General features: G+C 42.7%; 1 protein-coding gene across 3 annotated transcripts in view; it reads right to left on the reverse strand.

Annotated features, from left to right (window-relative positions):
* Positions 1 to 12,695, reverse strand: part of INTU (inturned planar cell polarity protein) — a 157,784-nt gene that overhangs the window by 44,072 nt on the left and 101,017 nt on the right. For all 3 annotated transcript variants that reach the window (XM_030191757.1, XM_030191756.1, XM_030191755.1), the window contains exons 6-8: positions 11,261 to 11,350; positions 3,807 to 3,884; positions 351 to 540 (exon numbers count right to left, since the gene is read on the reverse strand). In XM_030191757.1, the coding sequence (XP_030047617.1) occupies positions 351 to 540; positions 3,807 to 3,884; positions 11,261 to 11,350 (358 nt within the window). The remainder of the gene's footprint in view (positions 1 to 350; positions 541 to 3,806; positions 3,885 to 11,260; positions 11,351 to 12,695) is intronic.

Here is a 12,695-nt window from a genome sequence, read left to right on the forward strand (position 1 = left end):
AGTGACGTGCACTCGGGGCGGATCGGCCCTCCCACAGGTAAGAATGCGGTCCGGGGGTGGGGGTTGCACCGCAGAGGGTGGGGGGGGGGGGGGTCACGCCGTGCTGCACCCGGGGGGGGGGGGGGGTGCGCAGCAGCGACCCACCCCGGGTGCCATTAGCCCTCGCTACGGCACTGACTGAAACAAGCCACTACCCTCTCTCAGAAGAGCAATCTTACCTCTTCAAAGGCCCAAGCCACGAGAGAGACAGAAAACCAGCTGAAATACAGAATTCTCTTTTCTCTTAAACTATTTGGACCACTGCAAGTGAATTATTTTACGCACACTTTTAAATCATTAACTGTGATCACCTTGATGTCTTCTGGCACAGTCAGCCAGCGCACCCCTGGGAGATTGTCCAAAAGCAGAGAGCTGCAGGCGTCATAGTGCTGAGTGCTGGGGCTGGCAGTGGGATTCAGTCTGGCAGGCTGCAGAGCTCTCTGGAAGAACAGGTTGAAAAAATAATCCTGACGAGGAACATTCTCCACCTGGCAGAAAGCACTGAACAAACACGAACCGCAAGTTAAAATAACATGGAGAAGCTGCAGTTTCGAATATGTAATCCTTCTTTGTTCTAACACCTAGAGTGAAGAACAGCAAAAACAACTAACAAATTAAGCACTGTTCAAACACGTACATAGACTTATTTATTTATTTGTGACATTTTTTCTCTAGCAAAAAAGGAGCCGGTACTCAAATGCTAGGCCACCCTTCAGGGGTGGGGTGCTCACTGACAGACCCACCCCACAATGGCCAGGCCCCCTGCAACCAGTCACAGAATCTATGACCAGGCAGAATTGGTGTGTAGAGCCTCAGCTCTTTCAATAAAACTTGGGGTCCATAGGTCAATTTTAGCAGACAATGGAAAAGGTGCCGGTACTCAGTACCCCCAAGTACCTCCTCAAAAAAAAAGCCCTGTTTATATCCCACATTATCCCAAACAAGTTTGAGTTCAATGTGGCTTACAATAAATGGTATAGGATACATGACAAAGAATAATGGGTGAATCTCTTCATAAAGACAGTTAATAAACATGAACAAATGGACAAACACAAAGAACACAATTAATTACATGTAAATACACAGTGTACCTAAATGTAACTTACCTTAAGCTACTACTGAAAAAGGTGCGAGCAAAATCCAACTAAATAAATAAATAAATAAATAAATGGAATTTGGATAGTACCTTTACTGTTGTGGTGGTTAAAGGAGGGGAAAGGGGAGGTTTGGGATTAGGGATTGGGATAAAAAAGAAAAAGATAAATTAATCTTTGTATTAGTAGTTGCTGTTGTAATCTGTTGCCCATTGCATTATTATTGTTTTTTTGTTATATTTATATTTGAGAACTTATATTGCTTATATTTATATTTATTTGTACGTTCCTGAGTGGGCCATTTCCTGTGGTATGTTGTGATCACTACTCATTTTTTAAGATTTCATCACTGTGTTATTCCTTATTAATTACATTGATTTTGAAATTTTTGGCCTTCTTTTAGATATCTTGGGACTCCTGAGGCAGGCCAACAGGCAAAAGCATGGCCCATGTCAGGTCCTTTGTTTTAATAAAAAATTCTTTTAATCCTTTGACTGCACGCCACACTGTGTGTGTGTTTTGTTTTTTCTCCACTGTTCTGGTTTCTTTGGATTGTTCTGTGTAGTTTTGGACTTCCTGTTTTTTGCTGCAATCCTCCTCAAAAAACAGACATGAATACACATGCAAATCCAAGCACCGTCCCAACTCTATCCCTGGGAATGCCCCTACTCCATGTGTGGAATGATGCTACACACATATTTTTATAAACAAAGTCAGGGCAATTTTACAATAAACTCTTTCTATGCAATAACCACAGTCTTAAGCACACAATTGGCTCTGACCTGCCTCTGGATTTGTGCAGCATGCAATTTCATCTAAGCCGCTGGATCATTCCCTTGCTCCCTAGTCAGTGTGGGACTATCTTTGAGGACACTCTCCCTGGTACACCATTTGACTCCGCCCACTCATGACATCAGTTGGGGGGGGGGGGGTGTAGAGAGAACAAAAGGAGAGGCCCTGCACCTGCCAGTGTTGTGCAAGCTAACTTGTCTCTGGATTTGTGCAGTGTGCTAATTTCATTTAAACTGCCAGAATATCTTTCCCTTGCTCCCTGGTCAGTGCGGGACTATCTTAAGGACGCTGTCCCCGGTGAACCATTAGACTCTGCCCACCTGTGACATCAGTGGGGAGCATAGAGAGAACAAAGCGAAAGGCCATGCGCTGGAGGTGTGCCAACTCTGTCGCGCCGACAAAGCATGATAAAGGAGCGCTCCTTTGTGCACTTCATCGTGCGGACTTCAGGAGGATGGTGGGAGGAATCTGATGAATTGTCTAGTGGATGGTTGGTATAATATGCTGTATTTGTAAGGTTTGTTATTTCTTTTGTGGTTGCTTTTAATATGTGTTGCTATAGCATTCTTATAATGGGGAAAGGGTGTTATGGGGATTTGGGCTTTCAACTACATAGACTGTTGAGGGATAGATATCATATTTAAACCTTAGGTTACTGGATTTATTTATGCATGCATTCTTGTATTCTACTATTATCCAAAAGCGAGTTTCGGTTCAAAGTGGCTTACAATTTACAGTAAAATTACACTAACGTTTTGCAGTTTTAACTTAAGAGGACATATGTGGCTTGCATGGTTAGCTGTAGAATGTTTTGAAAAGGTGTGTTTTGAAGATAGTTATAGATGCTTCTTATGGCTTTTGGTATCGAGTTTCACCATTTTGATCCCAGGTAGCTGAATCCTGCTGTGCAGACGGTTCTGTACGTTATGTTTCTGCAGTTGGATAGGTGAAGAAGTAGGCAGCTTCTGGTTTCTGGGCTTGCGTTTCTTGGTGATAGTTTTATCATGTCTTGCATGTATCCAGGTGCCATTCAAAATAGTATTTTGAAAATGAGGGTGCAGACTTTGAAGATTAGTCTTGCTTTGATTGGCAGCCAGTGTAGTGATTTGAGCTAAAAACGCTAGTGCACCTTAGTAAACAGGGCCCTTAACCCTCCACTGCCACAGGTACAAAAGAAATACCTGTATATAAAATATACAGTACTTTGATTGTAACCACAGGAAGGCAAATCCTACCCCCTCTCCCTTACCTCATTGTTATGTTATGTTAAACGATTGTTGTATTCCGCAATTACGATTGCTAGTTCTTTGCGGATCCCATGGCAAGACAACAGGATCATTTTCCCAGAATTAACAACAATGTGTAATTACATGGTTAGAATTATGATTGAAAGTGTTTCACAAATAAAAAAAAGTCTTGCAAAATATCAAATAATTTAATATACAGCGAACTGATAAAGGCAATGAGTTCCAGACATATGCAACTTGATAGTATACGGAGGAATTAAAGATTTTAAGACTCTTTACTTGCTTAAATGATGGGAAGCAGAATAACTGTTGACTGCGAGTTTTACTGCTGTTTCTGGTAGGGAGAAGGGATACCCAATCAACTAAATATAATGGAGCTTCACCAGAATATACACCTCTCCACCTCAATGCATAGTGGCTCTTTTTTAGCATTCTTTTTTTGAATAAAGTCCTAGATTTTGCATAAGCTGAAATGCATTGATTTTTATACTTGCGCCATTTGACCTCATCACGGTTTGGACTGAAAAACAGGAACAATTCCAGCAGGTCTGTGCATGTTAGCCTCTGCCATATTGCTGATTTCTAGCTGGCTACTGATCAGAAATGTTTCTGCTTGACAAAGAACTTTCTGTACCTGTCCAGGGAACCGTACATCACTTTCAATGTTCGAGCTACATCAGAAATCATGTTCTTCAGCTGAAAGAGGGGAATCCTTAACAAACAAAGATAAACAAGAACCGTGAAACACTGCACAGCATTTCAAGCAATCACGTTCCATTACTGCTAAATTCAGCTACCAGTCCTGAGAAATACATAAGAACACAAGCATTGCCAAACTGTTTCCAGCAGTGGCCAATCCAGGGCACAAGTACATGGCAAGATCCCAAAAGAGTAAAACAGACTTTATGATGCTTATCCTAAAAATAAGCTGTCGATTTTCCCAAGTCCATCTTAATAATGGCTTGTGGACATTTCTTTTAGGAAAATATCCAAACCTTTTTCCTAAAAGAAAAGTCCATAAGCCATTATTAAGATGGGCTTGGGAAAATCCACTGCTGATGCTTGAAAGCTTTGCTCCCATTTTCTGACTGTAGAAAAATTCTTTAATGAATCAGACCAATTATACTTAAAGATTAATTTAATGTGACATCAAAGCATAGTTGAAGTATAGGAGCTGGCACTTTGTGTTAGCGTTCCTGGGTTTACAAAAGGTTTGGACAAGTTCCTGGAGGAAAAGTCCATAGTCTGCTATTGAGATAGACATGGGGAAAAGCCACGGCTTGCCCTGGTATTGGTAGCATGGAATGTTGCTACTATTTAGGTTTATCCACCAAACAGTAAGGGAAAAAATTTGACACTCCAAAACAAAAGATGGAAACACTACTACTACTACTATTTAACATTTCTAAAGTGCTACTAGGGTTACGCAGCGCTGTACAATTTAACATAGAAAGACAGTCCCTGCTCAATGAGCTTACAATCTAAAGGACAAATGTACAGTTAGTTAAGTAGGGGTCAATAAATTGGGGCAGTCTAGGTTTCTTGAAAGGTATAGAGGTTAGGTGTCGAAAGCAACATTGAAGAGGTGGGCTTTGAGTAAGGCTTTGAAGATGGGTAGGGAGGGGGCTTGGCGCAAGGGCTCAGGAAGTCTATTTCAGGCATAGGGTGAGGTGAGGCAGAATGGGTGGAGTCTGGAATTGGCGGTGGTGGAGAAGGGTACTGAGAGGAGGGATTTGTCCTGACAGCGGAGGTTTCGGGTGGGAACGTAAGGGGAGATGAGGGTAGAGAGGTAGTGAGGGGAAGATGGAAACAATAAAAGGGACTGTTTTTAATGAGCATTAATGGTGAAAAAAATCATATAGGGGCTACTCAAACGGTAGACAAGAATTATATATAACTAGTAAAAAAGCCCCGTTTCTGATGCAAATGAAACGGGGGCTAGCAAGGTTTTCTTCAGAGTGTGCATGTGGGAGTGTGTGTCCTTGCCCTCTGCCCTCTCTCCCTCCCCCCTCGGAGTCCAGTCCTTCAGTGTTACGTTTCCTGCTGTGCTGTGTTTGTATTACCAAGAGAGTGAGGGCATCTCTCTCCCCTCCCCCTCTGAGTCCTTCACTGTTACAGAGAGAGGGATTTCGTGCTGTGCTGTTTTCCTTCACTCATGGGGAAACCGGATATCTCTGGCACTTCACACTTCCGGCTGGAGGGCTTCAGAACGTTGGTCTTGCCTTTTATATATATAATGTGTCAAATCCACAAGGTAAATTCAGCGGTGAGGTATCATAAACCAAGTGAATTGGCTATGTGATCTCCTATAGAACTCCAGCTATTTCAGATCTGCAGCACTGAGTATAGATTAATCGTCATCTGCCTCTTAAGCTGTGAAAACCTTTTTATAAATGTTTACTTTTTAATTTGCACCAGCTTTAAACTATGTTCCACAATAAAGGAAAAACAACAAATAGCAACCCTTATACTTAGCTGACATCAATCTGGCATCGAACCAGCGCAGCGCTGAAAATAGTAAAAGCTCCCGACCCACTGTGTGAGGAGCAGGGTGTTTCGGTTCTGTAGAACCTGCTTCTGGGGTGGTAACAAACCAAGTCGCTGGGTAAAAGCGCAGCTGCGATATTCTGTCAAAAAGACGCTCAGCCACTTGTAAGTCAATAAGAGTTTGAACTGTATGCAGAAATGGACTGGGAGCCAATGAAGTGACTTGAGGAGCGTAGGGACAATGGCGGAATACAAGTCGTGTAGTAGAATTTTGAATGAAGGGGAGAACGATGGCTTAGTGGGAGACCTGTGAGAAGAAAGTTGCAGTAGTCTAAGTGTGAGGTGACAAAAGTGTGGATAAGGGTTTTGGTAGTGTGTTCAGAAAGGAAGGGACAAATTTTGGTGCAGAGAGAGAGGAGTCAATGATGACCCCAAGGTTTTGAGCTGATGAGACAGGGAGGATGAGAGTGTCATCCACAGAGACAGAGAATGGAGGAAGAGGAGAGGTGGGTTTAGGGTGAAAGATAAGAAGTTCAGTCTTGGCCTGCAGCAATGTCAGACTGGCAGGCTGAGACTTGGGCCTGTATTTCAGCTGAAATGTCTGGTGTGGAGAGATAGATCTGGGAGTCACCAGCATAAAGGTGATACTGAAAACCATGGGAGATGATCAGAGCACCAAGGGAATAAGTATAGATGAAGAAAAGAAGAGGTTGCAAGACAGAGTCCTGAGGTACACCAACTGATTATGGGATAGAAGTGGAGGAGGATCCACCAGAGCATACACTAAAAGTGTGATGGGAGAGATAACAAGAAAACCAAGAAAGAACAGAGCCCCAAAATCCAAGAGAGGAGAGCATATCAAGGAGTAAGTGGTGATCAACAATGTTAAAAGTAGCAGATAGATTGAGAAGGGTGAGGATAGACCTTTGAATCTGGCCAGGAATAGGTCATTGGAGACTTTAGCAAGGACTGTTTCAGTTGAATGTAGAGGGCGAAAGCCAGATTGACGTGGATCAAGAATAGCTTGAGATGAAAGAAAGTCAAGACAATGGTGGTGAAAAGCATGTTCAAATAGCTTGGATAAGAAAAGAAGGAGGGAGATGGGGCAATAGTTGGAAGGGCGGGTAGGGTCCAATGAAGGTTTTTTGAGGAGTGGTATAACTATGATGTGTTTGAAGGCATCAGGAACAGTTGCAGTGGAAAGTGAAAGATTGAGGATATGGCACATAGTCCACACTTTCAACGTAAAAGACTTGTTTGTATAAGTCTTCAATCAATATCTGCAATAGCCATAAGTTATTTGGGAAAAGTGTCTACAACTTTGTACAGCTAGAAGTTGACATTTTACCCATTTTTCTAGGACCTTCTGTGGACTGCGTTCCTCAAGTCTTGAAATAGTTTTTCTATTGGATTCAGGTCCAGACTTTGACTGGGACATTTGAGGATTTCACTATCTTTTTCCTAAGCCACTACATTGTTGCTTTTGCTTCGTGTTTAGGGTTATTTATTGCTAAAAGGTGAAGCTTATTCCCCACCATATTTTACTATAAAGATGGTGTTAGCAAGGTGATGTGCTATGTTTATTTTACACTACACATATTGGTTCACTTTGGGACTAAAAAGTTCCACTTTGGTCTCATCGAAGCACACAATTTTCTTCTACACGTATGCAATGTTCCTTCAGAGTTTCTTTGCAAATGCTACATGGCATATCATATGTAGGGTTTCTATTCTGTAAATTTACATATTTATTTTTCAGCTAATTAGAGACTGAATGTACAATAAAAACAGTATTTATCAGTGTTTTCCTCAGCACAGGCACCATTACTGGGTTCCTTTTCCCAGTGGAATCAAATATATCCGTTTGTACAGCTGAAGATTTGTCAGGGCAGAAAAAGCAGAAAAAAAGATTGGAAAATTCAAGGCAGGCAAGGGCAAGAGCAAAAATCAGTACTAGGAGAAGTGGGGCGGGGGGAGGGGGGGGGGTTCTGGCATTTATCCAATAAACACCTATTTCACACTTTTTGCACCAGGGGTGTTTTATTGTTGTTTATCAGCTAAAATCTAACATCAGAACTGTAATCATAACATCCTCCTAATAAGGCTAAGTTTATAGAGTCAGGGACAATGGAACATCCTTTTGGCTGGAAGAGCCAAACCAATCAATTTCAAACCCCGCTCCCAAGCTCTCCAGTTACTGATGTTGTGTTGGGCAAAATATTGATGGACCACCAACATATTCTGCTGCCTCTATATGGAGTAAACTACCACTGCTGGAGAATGTGATAACAGTTAGCGTATCTGGGTTTCAAAACAAATTGGACAAGTTCCTGAAGGAAAAGTCCATAGTCTGCTATTGAGACAGACATGGGGAAGCAACTGCATGCCCTGGGATTTGTAGCATGGAATGCTGCCACGATTTGGGTTTCTGCCAGGTACTTGTGACTTGGCTTGGCCACTGTTTGAAAACAGGGTACTGGGCTAGATGGACTATTGGTCTGACCCAATATGGCTACTCTTATGTTCTTATGAACATTTTCCTCTGCCTCAGTTAGTTTCTAAAAGCAATCTTAGGGCTCCCAATGAGCTTCCGCTGCAGTTTCCTTAGCCAGAACTACTTACTTTGGAGGGACAGTTTAATCAAAGCAATGCCAAACTATTTCCATTTTAGAATGAACCACCTGACAGTGCTCCAAGGGATATTTAAACATAAAGAAATTTTTTATAGCCTTCTCCTAATCTGTATCTTTGAATAAGTATTTCAGATTTCTTTTGCCAGCTCTTTGTTGGATATGTTTATTTCTTTGCTTTTATTCATAGAACAAAAACAGCTTTATTCTTTACCCAAAACTATTTGAACCTGCTCAGCTATTGTGACTGGACACAAGGGGGCTCTATTTAAGTTATTATGGGCCTTGTTGAGGCAATTTGTGGAAATGGAGCTAATCTGGATTCGATATGAAGGCTTAACATAATCAAGATCATTTGGTTTTGTACAGAAATATTTAAAAAGTAATTAGTAACAATTGTTCTTTCACACTGAAAGTGTTGAGAATGCTGCATAGATCGGTGAAATAAATTCCTGCTTTAACGCATTCTTAATTGACTTGTTTAGATAGCAGAATGTGAAAAAAAAATCATACAAGGGTATGAAGTCTTTTTGAGATGCACACACACGTGCGCTCACAGTGATTTATATAAGAAACAGCAGTAACATTTATACACTTTTTCTGTGTTTGTTTGGTAGGTTGCAAAATCCATCCTCCTGTGGTTAAGAAGGGCACATGAGCTTTTGGCGTTGCCATTTCAGTGCCACCAAAACGGCGAAAAACTTAAGGCCACAAGAATTTTGGACGGCCAGAATTTTGGATGCAGCACAAGCAAAAGTCCTTTCCCCCCTCCCCCCTCTGACATCCAGTATTCATCGGGAACAGGGCTGTACCTGATTGCTGCAGCCAGGGGTCTTGGGCAGAAGGGAGTTGTGAGCTGCTCCACGTGGTACCTGTAAGAATGGTTCTTCAAGAAGTCTGTTCTGACCTCCCTCACAGGCATGCCTGGGGTAGCCCATATCTCCCTTCTGCTCAAAGAAGGTAGATTTCCTTTCACTATCTCTCTATATAAAAAGCAACACCAACGTTCTATGAAGCCTCCAGCCGGAAGTGTGAAGGGGGCGAGATATCCGGTTTCCCTATGAGTGTCTGCCCCGCCCTCTCTGTAACACAGTCAGTGAAGGAAAACAGCAGAGCACGAAATCAAATCTCTGGCTCTGTAACAGTGAAGGACTCAGAGGGGGGAGGGGAGAGAGGCCAGAGGGCAGGGACACACACACTCCCACATGCACACAGAAGAAAACATTGCTAGCCCCCGTTTCATTTGCATCAGAAACGGGGCTTTTTTACTAGTATTTTATATCTGCTGGGTTTTGCCAACCTGTGTTCAAAACTGATAAGTCTCAAGCCTAGAACTTTTGGTAGCTTGACTGAATTGTGAATTATTAAAGGCTTAGGAGAGCAAAAAGATCTATGGCATTTTAAAAATGGAAGTTAATATAGTCTTTTTAATGAGAGATGAATTGTTTTGGATTTAGGAACACCACTTTTGATTCGCTGCAGCTGGGGGTCCTTGGGCAGAAGGAAGATGTGGGCTGCTGCAGGTTATGCTGGTGAGGGGGGAAAGAACAGGCTTCCTGAAGAACTGGCCTTCCTCACAGGCACCACCTGCGGCAGCTCACATCTCCTCTTCTGCCCAAGGACCCCCAGCTGCAGAGAGCAGGCACAGCCCTGTTTACGACAAATACCTATGCTGTGTCCAAAATTCCAGCCGCCCACTAATTCTTGTGACCTTAAGTTCTGCACTGTTTTGGCGGCTCTGAAAGTTTTGGGTTAGGAATGGGATATATATGTATTGAAGCATCATTAAGCTTGATGAACTTCTGATTAATCATTAATATTCCCTGAGGAAACTTATAAAGAAGCAAAACATAGCATGTTGGCCACACCTCTCTTTTGATCTGCAAAATTCTGGAATAAACAGGTCTTCATGCTGTTTTGAAGCTTCAGTATGCAATATTTCACATAACTGTAAATGTTAGGGTGGAATGTCCAAGGAATATATGAAGATTCTGCAGAACTGCACAATTCCATCAGCAGAGAAACTTCTTCCAGGTGACTACATATTCCAGGACAACAATGCCCGTGCCGTTAAGTAAAAGTATTTGTTGACTAGAAGAAATCCAAGAGGATCTCTACCCTCACTTGGCCAAACCAGTCATCAAACTTGAATCAGTCGAAAACTTGTAGCATGAAATACCACTGGAAATATCCAAGCAACATCCTGCATCAAAGACAGCTGACAGGGGCACTCACTGCAGCCTGAAATCAAGTGGTCACCAGTCACCATCTTCTAAAGCTGGTCCATTCAATGCCATCTATTTATTTATTTGTAACATTTGTACCCCGCACTATCCCACTCAATAGCAGGCTGACCTACCAAATACTAGCCATCACTAATACACACCAAAATGGTCATTTTCTTGCCATATTTAAAAAATAAAATTAGGTATCTATTTTAATGATATACCTTGAACATAATAGCAGCTGGGCCCTAATAAAATTTCAATATATAGATCAATACCTGTGTTTTATGTTGAAACATGCATTTATGACTGAAAAAAAGCATTACAGAATCATTGTGCAGGAAGCCACAAAGATCAACATTAAATAAGCACAAATTTGAATGGAAATGAAATGAATGCTAATGATACAGAAATTCCACATTGCAAACAACCTACCCCAGCTTTCTGCAAGCTATTGCAACTGATATTGTTGAATGTAAGTGTCAATATTAGGATGCAATGCTTTGTGTATGTAAAACGTGCATGTACCCATGAGTTTTTGACATTTTGATACATGGATTTAAGATAGATTTGCATTTCTAATAAATGATTTTTAGAAATTGTGTCTGATTAATAGTTTGTAAACAGAATGATTTCCACTTTTATTTTGACAACGCTCCCGTGTCTTCATTTCCTTTAGGGAGACGTGAATAGGGAGATAACATTCCTGCAGCCATACAAATTAAAAAGAAAACTCCAAATCTCACTGTTCTGCAGGGAGGCCTATTAGAAGCAGCTTGTCGGACTCCTTCCAGTAAGCCACATGAACCAGTTTCCCACTCACAATCAGTGATGAGCTGAAAAAACAAAGCCAGAAAAGACATGTAAAGTAACATACATAGTAAATGACGGCAGAAAAAGACCTGCATGGTCCATCCAGTCTGCCCAACAAGACAAACTCATATGTGCTACCTTTTGTGCATACCCTACTTTGATTTGTACCTGTCCTCTTCAGAGCACAGACCGTATAAGTCTGCCCAGCACTATCCCCGCCTCCCACCACTGGCTCTGGCACAGACCGTATAAGTCTGCCCAGCACTATCCCCCCTAGTAATTCTTATAGCAGGGGCGTAGCCACGGGTGGGCCTGGACGGGCCCAGGACCAGCCACTTTTGCTCCAGGCCTGCCCAGCCTCTTCTGCCCGCTCTCCCCGTCCGCGTGGTCTGCTCACTTTTACTGCCCTGAAGCGCCGTTCTCCCTCCAGCACCGGCGATTCCCATAGTCAGCCTTCTGCCAGCGCGCGTCGTCGGGGCTTCTTCTCAGGCACGTCCCACCTACTCTGCAACTTCCTGCGTCCTACCTTTACGGGAAAACAGGAAGTTGCAGAGTAGGCGGGATGCGCCTGAGAAGAGGCTCCGACGACGTGCGCTGGTAGAAGGCTGGCTATTGGAATCGCCGGTGCTGGAGGGAGAACGGCACTTCAGGTCAGTAAAAATGACCAGAACTGACCATGTGCAGGGGGCTGTCGCGGGGGGGGGGGGGGGGGGGGGGTAGTGGATGGAGAGGAAATGTGGCGGTGGGGGGGGGGGGGGGCGGTAGTGGGTGGAGACGAAATGCGAGGCCTGTGCCCACCCAGTCCACCTCCAGGCCCATCTAAAAATTAAACTCTGGCTACCCTACTGCCTTATAGTCCTTCAAATCAAAGGCTGAGTACATGTTTTATTAAATTCAATTGCCTTTGGAAGCAAAAGCAAATCCTATGTCATCACCTGATCCCTAAGCTAGTCCTGGACATCCTCTACATATACCTCCAGATTCTAAATAGCGAGACTTAGGTTGCGCGTGCAAATCCAGTTGTATTCTGTATTTGCGCATGCAACTTAATTAGTTAGCAAGCCAATCAGCGCTGATAATCGACAATTAACAAGCAATTGACATTAACTGGCATTAATTAGAATTTAGGCGCAGAACTTACATGTAAGCGTATTCTATAACATGATACACGTAAATTCTAAGTCACTTAGGGGCCCTTTTACTAAGCCAATTAAGTGTCTACGCACGCCCAACGTGCGCCAAAATGGAGTTACCGCACGGCTACCGTGTGGCTCTTGTGGTAATTTCATTTTTGGCGCGCGTCCGATACACAAATCTGAAAAATAATTATTTTTGGACGCGTGTAGATCATTACCGCCCAGTTACCCT

The sequence above is a fragment of the Microcaecilia unicolor genome, chromosome 2, assembly GCF_901765095.1.
Source record: "Microcaecilia unicolor chromosome 2, aMicUni1.1, whole genome shotgun sequence".
Lineage (NCBI taxonomy): Eukaryota > Metazoa > Chordata > Amphibia > Gymnophiona > Siphonopidae > Microcaecilia > Microcaecilia unicolor.